General features: G+C 25.0%; 3 protein-coding genes across 3 annotated transcripts; 2 read left to right on the forward strand and 1 right to left on the reverse strand.

The window, feature by feature from the left end:
• Positions 1-107: 107 nt before the first annotated feature.
• On the forward strand, positions 108-2,076 carry LOC107998952 (ATP synthase mitochondrial F1 complex assembly factor 2). Its single transcript, XM_017058522.3, has 6 exons — positions 108-834; positions 955-1,148; positions 1,233-1,343; positions 1,416-1,596; positions 1,677-1,792; positions 1,927-2,076. Exons 1-6 carry the CDS (start codon positions 777-779, stop codon positions 2,065-2,067), a joined length of 801 nt encoding a protein of 266 aa, XP_016914011.1. The 5' UTR covers positions 108-776; the 3' UTR covers positions 2,068-2,076.
• On the reverse strand, positions 1,673-16,906 carry LOC107998951 (uncharacterized). Its single transcript, XM_017058520.3, has 25 exons — positions 16,382-16,906; positions 16,129-16,204; positions 15,599-15,999; positions 13,243-15,303; positions 12,795-13,103; positions 12,353-12,686; positions 12,095-12,261; positions 11,732-12,012; positions 11,525-11,642; positions 11,322-11,424; positions 7,041-7,234; positions 6,719-6,867; positions 6,407-6,517; positions 6,234-6,341; positions 6,046-6,159; positions 5,031-5,940; positions 4,450-4,918; positions 4,059-4,381; positions 3,772-3,982; positions 3,523-3,674; positions 3,291-3,427; positions 2,971-3,216; positions 2,710-2,904; positions 2,320-2,548; positions 1,673-2,236 (listed from the first exon to the last, which is right to left on the reverse strand). The coding sequence occupies exons 1-25, from the start codon at positions 16,561-16,563 to the stop codon at positions 2,140-2,142; spliced, it is 7,677 nt and encodes a 2,558-aa protein (XP_016914009.2). The 5' UTR covers positions 16,564-16,906; the 3' UTR covers positions 1,673-2,139.
• On the forward strand, positions 7,154-10,971 carry LOC107998879 (SET domain-containing protein SmydA-8-like). The gene is made up of 7 exons (XM_062083013.1): positions 7,154-8,665; positions 9,160-9,528; positions 9,613-9,747; positions 9,999-10,185; positions 10,260-10,355; positions 10,453-10,526; positions 10,610-10,971. Exons 1-7 carry the CDS (start codon positions 8,174-8,176, stop codon positions 10,712-10,714), a joined length of 1,458 nt encoding a protein of 485 aa, XP_061938997.1. The 5' UTR covers positions 7,154-8,173; the 3' UTR covers positions 10,715-10,971.
• Positions 16,907-17,011: the final 105 nt, after the last annotated feature.

Here is a 17,011-nt window from a genome sequence, read left to right on the forward strand (position 1 = left end):
ATATATAATATAGTATATATAGGATATATAAAGTATAGTTTACTATAGTTAATACATAATATACAACATATTATATATTATATACATATATACAATATAATGTATATTAATATATATTATAATTATAATATATATTATGTGCAAATAAAATGTTATCTATAGTTGAAAATTCGTTCTTTTGTGAAATATATTATCATTTGTATAAATATCTTATTTAAGTCTTTTTAAATTTTGAAATATCTTTTATTTTCTTTTTTATATATTATTCAAAAAATAAGATTTAATTATACTTCAGTATATATATTATTAATTTATTATAATAATTAATAATTTGTATTAATTTGAATGAATTTTTAAAAATGCATATATATTTTTATATAATTTAATTTTATTTTATATTATTATATTTTATAATATTAATATAAATGTATAATTAAAATTAGATAGTATATGTAAAATAAAATATTTCTCTAAATAATTTTATTTTTATAATTTATTTTAAATTTCAAAAAAATTGAAAAAAATTAAAACTTTTTTCAATTAATATAATTTATAAAATTATTAATAAAATTAATGAGAAAAGTATATTTATATATTTTATATATCAAATATATTTGATATATATATTTGATATATAAAATATCTGTAACTAACTGATGCCGAATATTATAATTATATTATAAATCGATTGTTAAATGTATGAAAGCAAATAATATTTATCAAATAATATTTATGAATAGCATTTTATATATAATAGCATTTAATATATAATAAAAATGCATTATTTTAAATACAAGAAATTTGTAATAACTTTTAATATTGTGAGAAATATGGGTAAAATATGAAATTTTTATTTTTTTATAATTTTTAACCTATAATTTTATATTTCAGCATTAAAAAATAACATATATTTTTAAAATAAAATTAATTTTTATAGAATACATTATTTTTTAGCTACTCTTAAAAGATTTTATCGAAAAACAAATATATTATCAAGCAGTGGAAAGTATGAAATTACACTTGATCAAAGAAAACTCAAAACGCCACAAGGAAAAATATTTCAAGTGGATAGTAAACCTTTAGCTTTAGCTATAGCAACTGAATGGGATATGCAAAAACAAATTATTGATAAAAGCAATATGCATTTGGTAAACTTATCTTTTTAAATTAAATATAAATAAAATGTAATTTAATAAACTTGATTTAACATATTTCTACATTCAATTTGAAAGACAGCACTTTGTAATACTGTGATAGATAATCCTCACAACTATACAAAAGAAGATATGGTAAATTATATTGTAAGTTCTTTAGAAATGGATACATTATTATTTCATTCAAATGTAAGTATTATGTATTTTATTTATATATATAACCTAAGACATTTATTAAATAAATAATAAATATATTGTTAGGAAAATGATGAATTACATAAATTACAAACTGAAAATTGGGATCCACTAGTACAATGGTTTTGTGATAATTATAGAGTAAATATGATAAAAACTCAAAGTATAGTAGCTCCTACTATATCTTCAAAAACTAAATTAATATTGACAAGACATTTAATGTCTTATAATTATAGTGCAGTTTATGGTAAATAATTTAATTATATATATTAATTTAATAATATACAGAAATATATTATGAATATTGTTATATTGTTTTATTCATAGGTTTTATGTATGGAGTAGATGCAATTAAATCTGTAATTCTTACACTAGCTGCAGCAGAAAGAGTTATTAGTATAAAAGAAGCTGTAAAACAATCACGTTTAGAGGAAAATTATCAAGTATGTATATTAATTTTTATGTTCAAAGATTTATAATATAATACAATATAATATAATATAATTTGTTTTTTTATTATATATATTTTTTTAATATAATATAATTTTTTTTTTATTATTTTACTTTTTAATTGTAGATTTCTCATTGGGGATCTGTAGAATGGTTTCATGATCATAATAAGTATGATTTACAAGCTCGTTTAGCTGCTGCTATTTTATTTGTGCATTTGAATTCTTATTCTGTATCGTATCAACCAAAAGAAAATAATAAAAATTAATTGAATGAATTCTATATAAAATTTAATTTCATATAATGTATTAAAATAAAATTAAACAATAACATATTTTTATTATTTTGAACTATGGCAAGAAAATGGATTAATAGAAGATAATGTTTCTATTGGTATGGAACAGTCAGATCCCATCCAGTCTTTCGTACAAATACAACTGAAATAATTAATTAATATTTTATGTAATTATTAAAAATTGTATAAATTTTTAAAATTACTAAAATTATATAAATAAGTCACCTATATGTTGCTCCATGATTTAAACATACTGCACCATTTTTACATAAATGATGAATGCATTCATTTCTGTGGCATTCACCAACACCACGACCTGTTGCAGGGCTTGAATTGGTTATTGAATAAATAGTATTTTTTGTACGTAATTCAATATCAAATATACAGCCAGAAAATCCAGTATGAAGTGGCAAATCATGAGGTAAAGATTCAAAGTTTTTTGATTTGTGTCCACCTAATTTAATAAAAAATTTAAATTCTATTTCAGTATATTAGAACTATAAATTATTTATATAATAATGATTTGATAAGTATTATAAATAATATTTATAATATTTTAAATTATTCTTCAAATATAAATTTTTTTAAATAACATTAAATTATAAAAAAACAAACCAATATAAAGTATTGGTGATACATCGAGTCGAGTCATAGATCCAACCACTCGCCCAGTTACATTGCCTATGCCATCTACTGCAAGCCATGCATCTCGACCTCTTCTTCCAATTCGAATTGTATATGCTATATTTTTATTCATTGTTGCCGTTGTTGTAGTAATCAAAGGAACATTTGTAAATATTCTTCGTACACCTAATATTTTTAGAAAATATTTTCACAATATTTCATTTTAAAATATTTAAAATATTAAATTACTACCTGCTCCTAGATCCCATGTTAACATAATATAACCACGAACGTATGTTATGGAAAGATGATCTGATAAATCTTGATGAGATCCACTTTGTCCTAAATAAGCTATTAAAGATATTTGTTCATAAGTGCGCGGTATAAGTTTTAGTTTCAATTCCATTGTATCTTTTATAGAATTTGAAATCCCATAAGCAACATATGATGAGAATCCAGGTACAAGTACCGAAAATGATGGTCGCATTATAACTGTATCTAAAAGTTTAAGATAAAAAATAATTATTTTCTTTGTGAAATAAAATATATAATGTATATTTAATATATATTACCTTTTTCACATAAAAGCCCATGAGTTCCAAGTGGACAAACGCAAACAAAACCTGTACCTGGTGAATTGATACAAGTTGCACCCAAAGCGCAAGGATTTTCATCACATGTTGAACGTTCACAAAAAGGACCGATATATCTATTTAATTAAATAATATTTTATTTTATTGTTTTGATGTGATTTTATTAATGTCGAATTTTTGAAGACGAAAAATTGAATTATAAAAATTTTACCCGGCTATGCATTTACAATGCACAGTATTATTTATTTCTTCACATGCACCAAAATTTTGACATGGATTTGACAAGCATAAAAATGATATGCAATCTTCAATTTGAAATGTTTCAATTGAATCATGAATAAAATGACGTGATATATCATTCACCTATATTAATAAAATAAAATATAACTTTAAATTTTGTGGATGTTTCCTAAATATATATTGTTACACACATATATAATATAATGTTAAAAAAAACAACCTTTAGTGAATTCATGCAACCTGTAAATCCCATAGAGACATGAGCAAAATAATGGGAAAATACCAATGGTATACCACCTAAATGTAAATTAGCATGTCGTGGAAGATTTCCACGTAATGGTAAAATTTGTTCTCCACTAACTGCTGTTGTTCCATTTACTAATAAACGAGCTGAACATTTATTGGTTTCATTTTTCATGAAATATTGAAATCTAAATATATATATATAGAAAATAAGAAAATATAATGAACAAATAAAATAAATAATATATTATCATATTATTTTACCTTGTATCTATATCTGCTTCGTATCCATTATTAATAGGTGAGTCTATTTCACCAAGTAACATAGTTTCAACTCCACAGGAGAATTGAAACTTTAAAGAACCATATTCTAAATATACCAAAGCATATTTTTCATCATCGAAATAAATATGTAATATAATACCATCTTTAAAATGCGTTCTAAGTTTTACAAAAATTTTTAATGTTGCGTTATTGTCGCTTGAAATTTCTACATCTACATATTGTCTTGCGTAAGATTTTCCATTAAATGCCGCGCGCATTATATTTGGATCAGTTTTACAATTTTTATGATACGAACAATTACACTAAAGATTATTTGAAAAACATTAATATTTTTTATTATCATATTAATAAAAAAATTTATAATACTTGCATTATTATCGTTGCGTATAGGCGATACTGTGGAATTTGGACACAATATTCCATAACATTTAGGAATGATAGAATTTTCTGAAATTGTTACTGATTCATCTTTTGTTAAAAACTGTTCACCTTCTTTGTTAGTAGTATTCATTTGATAGATTTCAAATGTTGGTTTTATAGAGCTATTAATTGTTGCAAGTGAAGAAATATTATTAGTAAAAGTAGAACTACTAAATGTAGAACTTTCTGTAGAAGATTTTGATAGTTCTGTAGACGACCATTTATCTATTAATGAATAAGATGTAGTTTTTGGCACTTCTATTATTGACATATTTGAATCTGAGCTTTTATTTTTCCAAAATTCCGTAAAATTTAAAAAAGATGTACTAGTGGAAAATGAAGTATTATTAGTTTTAGTTTCTACCATTACAGGTTCTTCTGTCGTTTTTTTAGCAGCTTTAGTTACAACTGTATAATATCTAATTGATAATAAAATATAATGGAATTTTTATTTTTCTTCATTATATTTAAATAATATTTATATTTTAATTATATTTAAATAATTATTAATAAAATATATATCACTGTTACCTTGTACTTAAAATATATCCCATCGTACTTCCTTCTTCAGAAGATGATGTATCACTGATAGAGCGATTAGGCGTTCTACTATCATTCTCTTGATAAGTAATTTCAGTTGTATTTGTTTCATTATAAATTAATTTGTGTGTCGAATATTCAGTCTCAATTTTTAATGTTGAACTCATCGAATGAATTTCATTTGAAACATTAGGAAATGTTCGAGGTTCTAACGAGACCGTTTCAGTTTGAGATATCTCTTTACTTGTAACAGGATACATAGTCGAAATATCGGTAATAAATGGAGTACTTTCTACACTGCTTTTACTAATATTACTACTAGTATCGGTACTACTACTACTACTACTACTACTACTACTACTACTACTACTACTACTACTACTACTACTACTAAAAAAATTAACACCGTTTTTATAACTTGAGGTGGTTGTTTCTATAGAAGGGTACCATATTGTATAGAAATGATTGATGTTTTTAAAGGAAGTTGAAGGTTGCGTTGTTATGGAAGTACTCATTGACGATGATGTATCAATTTCTGGCAGTGCTGATGATTTTGCAAATAAAGTAAAGGCAGTACTTCTTTCTTCATTATCAGTCTCAAATGTTTCTTCGAAAAACGAAGTAGTCGATAAAAAATCATAGACATTGCAAAATGGTCCACTATAAAATGTTGGACAAACGCAAGTAAAACTGTTGATACCATCGATACAAGTACCTCCGTTCTCACAGTTTGCAAATTTAGATTCACAATCATCATATTTTAATTCACATAATGCACCATGATAATCTGGTACACAATAACAAACTTGACGTTCGTCCTCGAATAAGCATATTGCATTATTTTTGCAAGGATTTTCTTCGCAGGGTACAATCATTTTATCGCAATCTTTACCTGTATATCCTTATGAAGAATTTTTATGATATAATTGAAATCGTAATAACACAAATACATTTTAAAATAAATCATTTTCTAAATTATTAATAAGAATAAATAATTATAACTTACCAAATAAACAAGCACAAGTATATGACGCAGGAATATTAATGCAAAGACCACCATTTTTACATGGTGATGTAATACATTCATTGATATCTTCATCACATAATCGACCTGTCCAACCTTTGAAATTTAATTTATCTAAATACTTAAACTGAAATATAAATTATTTAAATTATTTAAAAAAAAAGTCATACCTTCAGAACAATGACAAAAAAAAGAAAATCCAGGTCCTTCCATACATTCACCTCCATTTTTACATATTGTATTATTACAAACCGAAGCATCAATTTCGCAATAATCTCCTAAAAAAGAAATAATATTAGATGAAATAGATAAAAAAAATTTAATTTTTACACATCAATTTTACCTGAGTACCCATCAGGACATTGACAAGTAATACCATCGTAATCGAGACAAGTTCCATTATTTAGACAGGGTTGATTCGAACATTCGCTATATTTTTGCTCGCAGTTTATACCTAAAAATATGTGTAATACAATGTGAAATAATATTTTATAGTACTGTAATCATGTAAAAATATAATTTTTAATCTTTTTCCCACTTACTTAAATAAGTAGAAGAACAAATATGCTATTTAATAATTCTCTCTGCTAACACGTCAAGAGATCGTTTTCGCATATGCTATGAAAAGTAAAGAAAGTAAAGAATCATAAATTACCTACAAACCCTTCGGTACAAGTGCAGTTATAAGCAGCAACAGCATCGTTGCATGTTCCTCCGTTTAGGCAAGGATTAGACCAACAATCATTCCAATTGATTTCGCAATTGATTCCAGTGTAACCATCGATACAGTAGCAAGAATAAGTGCTGTATTATATGTATGGAACGAATAACTAATATATTAATTTTAAATACTTATATAAAATCATGTTTTTTATTCAATTTTTTTTTCTTCTTTTAAACAATAATATAAAAATATAAAAAATAAAATAAAGAATGAAAATTTATTTATTTTGCGTGATAATAATTGATTTATATACCTGTTTATATCTTCTAAACATATTCCGTACATACAAGGATCTCCACTACAATTTAGACCTCGTGAAAAACTGATCGTTAAGAAGAAAAATATTGCCAGAATGAAAGATTTTTCATTTAGAAATTTTTCAATGTTCATCTTTTTATAATGCATTCTGAATAAAAATAATATAACTCTTATATACATGTACGTTTGTTATAGATTATTACAAATTTTTATATGAAAAATATACTTATTGACTATAGAATAAATTTCATAAAAAGAAAATTTGATTTATGTGTGAGGAACAATATATTTACATATTATTATTTTGATAATTTCGAATTAATTAAAATTTTATCTATTTCTATTTAAAAAATTAAAGTAACGTGAACCGCAAATAATATGCCACTCATCGATTTATATGTACTTTTTTTTTCAATAATATAACTATTCGAATATGATGCATGTAGATATACTTTAACTGCTATTTGTTATAGGTAATTGACCACTTGGTAGTCCTAGCAACGCTAGTACTATACAACAAACAGTGATACTTGTCGGTTACGCTTGCGTGAAATTTGCTTCATCAATAATAAATTTTATTTGATTTTAAAAATATTAATGTTTCGAATCGTAACATTTAATTCTTTTAATAATACAATTGAAATAGAATCAGTTTATTAACGAAAAATTAATTCCATTTCTATTTTTATGACATATATAAAATATTTTATAAATACGAATTTTATTTCATATTCTAATTTTTATATTTTTTTTTAATTGACAATTAAATACAACAACAATGAAGTAACAAATACTAAAATGCAAATATCAGATACAAGTTTCCAATTCCATTTCTGTCTAAAACTAAGCATACAGACAAATATATAAATTATTTTTTTCATATAATAATATCATTATGAATAAAAATATTTTATGTGAATTTTAATAATCTAATTGATCCTTTTATATTTTGATTAATTGCCTTTATACAAAAATTAATGCAATATATAGATACATAGTATATAAATATAATTGCATTATATAATCTGACGATTTTCTTAAACATATATATACTCTGACAAAATTCTCTAAGATTAGTTATTAGAATCTTATAAACGATTCTCTTCAAAGTTATCATTATTGTTTAATATGAATATTCAGGATATAACGGAACCAAAAGAAGTGGAAGAAGTGTTCGTATCTCATTTGAAGGAGAATAAAATTTTCCAGAAACAACAACTATGGACTGTTGGTTATTCATCGCTGAGCGGTCGTGGTATGTTCGCCACTCGAGACATCAAACAAAACGAATTGATCTTCATCGATGCACCTTTGATAGTCGGACCAAAGTGCTTAAATAAACAAACAAAAATGTGCATATGTTGTTACAAGAATGAATGCCCGCTTTTTCCATGCGATAAAGGTTGCGGTTTGCCAGTTTGTTCCACTCAATGTGAGAATTCGCCGAACCATGTGAACGAATGTGAATATCTAAGGTCACTGATACCGATTTGTGGTACCGATTGGTGCTTGAATTTACTGTTAGCTATGATACCGATTCGTGGTCTTTTTATGACGAAAATGCAGCGTAAATGTTTGGCCACTCTTCAATACAATAAAAATCTATTTTCAAAGTATGAGGTACAATTTATGTTAATAATTTATTTTAATTAATATTATATTAATAATCATTTAAAAATGAAATTTTTAATAAAAAGAAATTTTTTTAAAGAAAATTAACTTATATAAGCGTGATATATATATATATATATATATATTTGTTTTAATATTTAAAGAATAAAAGTTTAAATATCTTCATCTAATCTAGATTTAAAATTATTAAATTTGTTTCGTTATTAATATATTCGTAATAATAAATATTAAAATTTATTTGAAGATTGATAAAAAAAAAAAATTATGAAATATTACTTATGCAAATAATTTTTAAATTCTTCTAATACGATACTAATAATTTGATAATCATTATTGACATTAACATTTTAATAAATAAAATTAATATTTAATAATAAAATTATAAAATAATTATATTATAAAATATTTTTTTTACATAATTTAACATTTTTATCTTTTATGAAAAGATACTATTATTATGAAATATATTTCTATGTGAAAAGATTGAATTGCTCAAGAAAAATGTGGTAAATTCTCCAAGCGACGAAGAAATAGAGATAATGGAACGCGTATGCAGAGCTTTTAACACAAATTCGTTTGAAACGATTCGTGTTCATGACAAAGACCATTTTACAAATTTACGAGGACTTTATCCCCTGGGTTCATTGCAAAACCATTGTTGTATACCGAATACAAGACATTATTTCGATGAAGAATTTCGATTATATGTTAGAGCTGCTCTTCCAATTTCTGCTGGAGAGGAAATCACTATGTCCTACACAAGTTTATTTTGGGATACAACATTGCGGCGGCAATTTCTGAATGTGACTAAAAATTTTTCTTGCATGTGTAAAAGATGTAGTGATCCTACGGTAATTATATAAATATAATAATTACTTTTAATTTTATAAACATATTAATAATTGAAATATGAGAATGTCTTTTAATTATATTAGGAATTTAATTCCAAATTAGGTGCACTTTTGTGTGCATCTGATAAATGTTCTGGAGAATTATTACCAAAAAATCCTCTTAATATGAGAACATCTTGGATTTGCAATAAATGTAGCATAATGATAAATCATAGACAGGTATTTAAATATTTATTCAAATCATATTACAAATACATTTTATACATATATATTTTATTTGCTTTATAATTAATAATTTATTTCATACATCATATATAATTTATACTATAATTAAATTTTTATTAATTTTATTGCTTTCTGTTTTAAAACTGATGCTAATTTAATAAATTTTTACAAATTTTAATTTTAATTCCATTATTTATAAAATTTAGATTTTATAAATATTTTGTTTTTTTACTTTTTATTATTAGATATGTTCGATTCGATCAGGTCTAGCTGCTATCATAGAGGAAGTTATAGATAAAACACCACGCGAGATCTTTAAGTTTTTACAAAAAGATCTTTCAATTATAGTTCCTCAGAGTAATTATCTTATCATGGATGTGAAATTTCGAATCATTTCATATTATGGCAGAAGTAACGATCTTCAATGGAAAGGTACGAATAATATACAAATATATTTTATTCAAAATTTATTAATTTATACACTATTATATTTTTTTAAACATTAGATTTAAGTGATACTGAGTTGGATATCAAGGCAAATTACTGCAATGATTTACTTTCTGTATTAGATATTTTAAACAGTGGTGATTCTACAAAAAAGGGTGAATATATTTAAAATAAAAATTATAATTATATATTATATTATCTCACTTATTTTTATATATAGAATATTAAAAATTTTAATTTTTAATATTTTAGGTCTTATTTTATATGAATTATATTGCACAAATCTTGAAAAAATGAAACGATTCGAACAATCAGATATTCAGAAGGTAGATAAAAATTTTATTGCATATTTTTATTATTTATTTATTGGTAGTTTGATATATTTTATTTTTATATTGAATATTTTCAGATTGATGAAAATCAACGTTTATTAAAAGAAGTAATTAATATATTGCAAAATGATGCTATTTCAGCTGTTACATTCGAATACGATCAAAAATATTTTAAAAAATAAATTATCGTGTGCAAAAAATATTGTCGATAATATAAAATTTATTTATATTATATATATATATAATTTATTAAAAGAAGTAATTAATATATTGCAAAATGATGCTATTTCAGCTGTTAGATTCAAAAATATTTTAAAAAATAAATTATTGTGTACAAAAAATATTATCGATAATATAAAATTTAGTTATATTATATATAATTGTGTAATTGAAAAATTTAAAAGAATAAAAATAATGTATAATCTTTAAAATCAAAAAATTGTATAATATAATATTTAGAAAAATATTATATTTTTCAAATATCTCATTATTTGTAATATTCAATTGGAGTTGTTATAATTTTGATAGGAAGAATATAAAAATTGAATAATAAGACATTTAATTATGGAAAATTAAAGAACTAGATATTAAGAAAAAGGTATCAATTTAATCTCTTTTTACATTGCACCATAGATGGTTAAGTTTGCAGCAGAAAATATCTAAATAGCTGTACTAGACTAGCAAGTAACAAATGATGCACTTGTTGCTCTATATTGTTTTATAATGTAATATAGTACCAAAGTGCAATTCTGAAAATCACGTCCTATAAATAAAAAAAATGTTTCATACTGCTTGTTCTAATAAACATTTTGCTTCTTCATATAAAGCTGTACAAGGTCTTAAAACTTCTAAATCGTAATCTACGTCTTCATCAATATTTACATTATTATTCCTGTAACATACATACATATATATATATATATATATGTTATTTATAATGATATTATTTATTATTATTTTTCTTTATTAAAAAATGATTTAATAATGTTTACCTATACAGAAAATCATCTACCATAGATAGCGTATCATTGTTTAAATCACGCAACAAATGATTTCGTGTAAGTGCTGTGTGCATAAATGCAACATTGTGAAGGAAAAATTCCGAATGATCTAAAAATAAATATAATTTATTTAATATGCCATTAAACAAACATGATTAAGATAATTTATGCTAAATAAAAATGTATTAAACAACTAACCATCCTTTCCATATTTTTTTGTCAGTTTTTTCATTACATCTTCACCTGCATATTTCGCAGAAACACCAATTCTATGCAGAATTGCCTTGCATTGCCAACGATTTTCTGAATTTTGATTACATGATGTAGATTTACGGGATTGCGTTTCTTTAACAAGACTTTCCCAATCAACTCCTAAAGCATCTCCCAAACCTTTACCACTCGTTTTAATGTCCTCTTCTAATTCACCATCAGAAATTTCTTCAAAGTCCATAGTTTCCATATTTTCATCTTCCATGTTTCTATTTATATTTTAATCATTTATTAATATAATCTATATAAAATAAATAACAAACTTTAAAAATTTTAAAAGTTAAAAACTACCTAAATGATATTGTGTCAGTATTATCTTTTCCTTTAGTATTAAAAACTGTTTCTTCTATAGTTTCTTTTGGAGATGAAAGATCTGCCTCTTGAGTTGTTGGTTGACCATCTCGTTGTATAATATCGGGATTTCTTTTTGTTACTCTCGTTTTATTTATATCTATATCCTATAAATGTTAGTTTTAAAAATTTTAATATAGATTTTTAAAATCATAAAATGAATTCAATTAAATATTCAATCAAATAAATAGAACATACTGTGATATCTTCCATGTTTAATATATCATCTGGATCATCACTAATATCACTGAGATCACTCTCAGTATGAAGTGTTTGTAAAGATTCATCAATGCAAGTACGTTTTGAATCAGATGTAACAGTTTCTTTTGTTTCAGATTTTTCTTTTAAGACAGTCTTTTTTTGAAAAGTATCTATAGATTTTTCTCGAGTTATAGATAATTTACCTTCTGCTAATTCCATTAACTTTTTATTAATAGGTTCTTCTTTCATACTACCATATAAAGATGCTTGTTTAGAATTATGAACTGTACATTCATCTCTAGTTTCAGAACTATTATAAGTTCTTCTTTTACTAAAAAGAAATAAAAAATAATTTATATTCATAAAAATCATTGATTAAATAAATAATAAATAAAATTAAATTAATAAAATTAATTATTAATTAATAAAATTAATATACTTATGTGATGTGGATTCTGCTATTTCTAATTCCTTGGATCGATCATTTCTATAGTGATTTCGAATATGCATTGATTGATTATCCCATTTTCGAGAATCGCTTGATTTCCAATCTGATACAGAATTATCATATCGAGAATTCCAGTCATCATCATGTACTTCTGATCGAGGAAGACTATCTCTATTATCCCATAATGCTCTCACTCGCCATTCTCTTTCTTCCCAATCAACGGGACCATAAGCTCGCTCTCGGCTATGTTCTACATCACGATGATGATTATCCCAATCATCATTAGGAACATTTTCATCTCTATATAATAAAAAATAAAAAATATATAATAAAAAGCAAATAAAGAATAAAAAATCTGCATTATTAATATTCTAAATAATAATCTGCAGATTAATAGTAATGCAGATTATTATATATCTAGAATTAATTATTAATATACCTAATAGATGTGTTACTTCTTAATTTTTCTCCAGAATAAAGTGGATGTCTATGATGATGATGATGATGCCGATGATCATCAAAGGAACTTCTATCAGTCGTTTGAACAACATATCTAGATTCTCGAGATCTTTCTTCACGAATTCCACGTCTTTCATCAAATGGACTATCATATCTTCTTCCATCAACAGTTTTTCTTCTATCATCTTCATGAACATGGTGATCACGATAATCTAAATGTGAAGATGCTTCCTCCTGTTCATCCCAATGTTCTGATAAACGTCCGTAATTTCTATTATAATTTCTGTCGATTTCAATTGTTCGTCGTGGACTGCTTTCTCGTCTTTCGATTAACCGATCAACTTTGGTTGGCGTAATACGTGATTGATCATGCTCAGATGTATGATTTCGATCATATCTTGTGCTGAATCGTCTGTGTCTTTCACGATCATAATGTGTAACATCTATTCTATCAATTAAATTATCTCGCGAATTTGATAATGTAGGTGGAGCGGATGAAGATGATGAAGATGCTATAGAAGATTGAACGACTGGTAAAGAAGATGCTTGTGATAATGGGGGTACATTGTGCGTACCTTTATCAAGCAACGATGTTCTATCTAACGATCTTTCTCGCGGAAAACGATCAACGCGATCTCTAGGTGAATTTACACCAGCTTTACGAACTGACGTATCCTTATCTACAGTATTTCGATCATATCTATTATCAATACGCTGCGACGTTCTGTCTCTATCAGAAAGAGTTTTTGTTTCAGATCGTTCTCTTTCTCTATCACTTCTACGTTCTCGAGTTCCATTTTTTTCAAAAATATTATCTTTCATTATTAATCGTTCTTTATCCCGACTATAACGTGTATTTTTATCCGCTGTTAAATTTATTGACGTTGAAACTAAAGATGGTACATCTCTATCTCTTGATTTAATTGATTCTTTTTCTCTATCACGGTCACGATCTCGATCACGATCTCGATCTCGATCACGATCTCGGTCTCTATCACGATCACGATCCCGATCTCGATCTCTGTCTCGTTCGCGATCACGTTCTCGATCTCTATCTCGATCACGATCTCTTTCCCGTGGTCGTTCACGACAACGTTCTTGTAAATCTTCTTTATCTTTATCACGTCCATCACGTTGATCTCGAGCAAGCCTTGAATGCCCACGCTCATCTCTCGTATGTTCTTTATCACGACGTTCCCTGCTCTTTTGTCGAGTTTTATCGCCTAAATAAGTTTTATCATCAAATTCTTTACCGATTCTTCTATGGCTTTCTTCTTGATTCGATATCTGTCTAGTTTTGCTATTTTGTTCATTTTTTCGTATATCTTCTCTGTCTTTACTTTTATCACTTTTATGTGATTCACGATCTTTCTTTTCTGTATCTCGAGATCTGTTTGTAGAAAGTTGTCTATCTTGAGTTTTTGATGGTGTAAACTCTCGTTTAGATCTTGATGACTTTTCGGGTGTACGACTACGACGAGTTTTAGTTGAAATCGTTTCTTTTGAATGCTGATGTTTTGATCTTTCAGATGTTGGAGATGTTCTAGATCGTATATCTTTATCTTTACATTTTGCTTTTAATCTTTCGTTTGTTTTAATTTTTTCATCTATTGCACGACTTTTTTCTTTATCCTGTTCTTTAATTTTATCAAAAGGTTTATTTTTAACATTATCTTTAGATAATTCATCTATATCACGTATTTTTTTATAATGTTTATCTTCTTTCTCCATATCTCTGCCTTTTACAATTTTTGGAGATTCACTTCTGTTTCTTTCTCTAATTTTATTGGATGTTCCATGATGAGGCACAGATATTGAAGAGCCTAATACTGAAGTTGTTGTTGATGTTACTGTTGTGGATACTTGTATTGCTGGAGATCTTGTACGAGGTGTAGAAGAATGTTTTTTTGATGCTGAAGATGAACTATATTTTTTTGCTGTTCTAACACTAATTTCCTTTTTTGTGGAATTACTTTCAAATTTACGTTTCTTCTTGACTGAAGGTTTTTCATTTTTTGTTCCAAGTCTTTTTAATTTTAATCTGTAAAAATTTTTAAATAATAAAAATTCTATATAATTTTTTTATATAGATTTATATATTTAAATTTTAATAAAAATATTAAAATATAAATTATTGATTTGTAATTTTATATTAATATTTGTTATATACATAAAATTACATAAAAATTACATTACATAAAAATATATAATAATATATACATAATATAACATAATAATCTCAAAAATTTTAAATATTTTTATATGTTAAATAAAATAAAATAATACTTAATAATATATATAACTTAAAATAAAATAATACTTAATATATAACTTACTTTCGTCTTCTTTCTTTATCTTCATCATAATCAGTAGATCCACTATGATGTCGCTTAGATTTAATTTTTTTTATTTTTTTACGTGAATCAGATGTTGAACTAGAAGATGAATCTTCACTACTAGAACTACTACTACTGCTAGATGTACTTGAAGTACGTGAACTAGAAGAAGAAGTCATAGCTTTTTTCTTTTGTCTTATTTTATCTTTTCCATGAACTTCTTTATCTTTCTTCATTTGTAATTCTAATTCACGCTGCAATAACTGTCTACGTCTCTCTAATACTTTTTCGTCTTCGTATTCCAAATCTGTTTGATTCCACTCTTCTAAATTTAAATCAGGACTATGTGATGCCTTTTTTACGATCTTAGAAGTAAGCCTTTTAAATGGATCTTCAATAAGCTATATATTAATAAATAGATATAAATATAAATAGCTATTTAAATGAAATAATACAAATGAACAATATTTTTGATTTTTTTTTAATTAAATTTTTTACATAGAATTTGATGATATAAATTATATACTTACTCCAGTTGTACTTGCAATAGCATTATCCTTTTTGGCACGCTTGGACGGACTTATTAATGTGTGAGTATTTGCATATCTAATTGCAATATCAAGAAAAGAAAATGATGATCATCTTAAATAAAATCAATGATAATTCTTACTCTATGATTTGAATAATAAATTTGATAATTGTATTGTCATTACTATAAAAAATATAGAACAAATACATATTTAATTTTTTATGCAAAATAAATTGATTTCAAATTATACTTGCTTGCAATTCTTTCCATATGAACAGCTGCCGTTTAGTGCCCAGTTTCTACAATAATCCGATGAATTTTGGCCGGCAGTAACTGCTGGTTTAGTCCCCAACCTCTCAAATACACTTGGTCGACGAGAGTCTGTATTACATTTCGTAGGGTCAACCGTTATCTTCCTTATGTTTGATTTTGACATATTATCACCATAAAACAATTATGTTTTCACAATGGAAGCACATAACTGCAGCATGCAAATATTCATTTGCTATGGAATCACCATTAATCAATTAAATATTCACAAATATAATTACGATTCTCAAAAGATTGGTTTCTTTTGCATTTAAAAATTAAAAGCATTTGAAAAATAAAAAATATAAATTTATTATATTCTATATAATTATTCTTTTTATAAATGACAATATTATAATATTTTCACTTAATTCGTATTACATATTTTTAAAAGCTAATTCCAGATATTTTTTACTGCTACTTATGATTGAAGTATTAAACTGTACAGAAAACAATAGTGCTAACTGAATGAAGTTATAAGTAATATATAATTCAATGTTACCAACTAACAATGATAAATATTGAAACTAATTTAATTATTCAAATATTATTAATATTTCGTTAAATATACAAAA

The sequence above is a fragment of the Apis cerana genome, linkage group LG12, assembly GCF_029169275.1.
Source record: "Apis cerana isolate GH-2021 linkage group LG12, AcerK_1.0, whole genome shotgun sequence".
NCBI lineage: Eukaryota > Metazoa > Arthropoda > Insecta > Hymenoptera > Apidae > Apis > Apis cerana.

What these genes read in the sequence shown, in the direction of transcription:
- LOC107998952 (XM_017058522.3), top strand. Translation starts at nt 777, where the DNA reads ATGCATTATTTTAAATACAAGAAATTTGTAATAACTTTTAATATTGTG. An exon ending in ATAAAAGCAATATGCATTTG is followed by an intron (nt 1,149 to 1,232) that starts GTAAACTTATCT and finishes TCAATTTGAAAG; the next exon opens with ACAGCACTTTGTAATACTGT. An exon ending in CATTATTATTTCATTCAAAT is followed by an intron (nt 1,344 to 1,415) that starts GTAAGTATTATG and finishes ATATATTGTTAG; the next exon opens with GAAAATGATGAATTACATAA.
- LOC107998879 (XM_062083013.1), top strand. Translation starts at nt 8,174, where the DNA reads ATGAATATTCAGGATATAACGGAACCAAAAGAAGTGGAAGAAGTGTTC. An exon ending in TAATGATAAATCATAGACAG is followed by an intron (nt 9,748 to 9,998) that starts GTATTTAAATAT and finishes TTTTATTATTAG; the next exon opens with ATATGTTCGATTCGATCAGG. An exon ending in TGGTGATTCTACAAAAAAGG is followed by an intron (nt 10,356 to 10,452) that starts GTGAATATATTT and finishes TTAATATTTTAG; the next exon opens with GTCTTATTTTATATGAATTA.
- LOC107998951 (XM_017058520.3), bottom strand. Translation starts at nt 16,563, where the DNA reads ATGTCAAAATCAAACATAAGGAAGATAACGGTTGACCCTACGAAATGT. An exon ending in AAAAAAATATGGAAAGGATG is followed by an intron (nt 11,643 to 11,731) that starts GTTAGTTGTTTA and finishes ATTTATTTTTAG; the next exon opens with ATCATTCGGAATTTTTCCTT. An exon ending in TGTTTAGAAGATATAAACAG is followed by an intron (nt 6,868 to 7,040) that starts GTATATAAATCA and finishes CATATAATACAG; the next exon opens with CACTTATTCTTGCTACTGTA.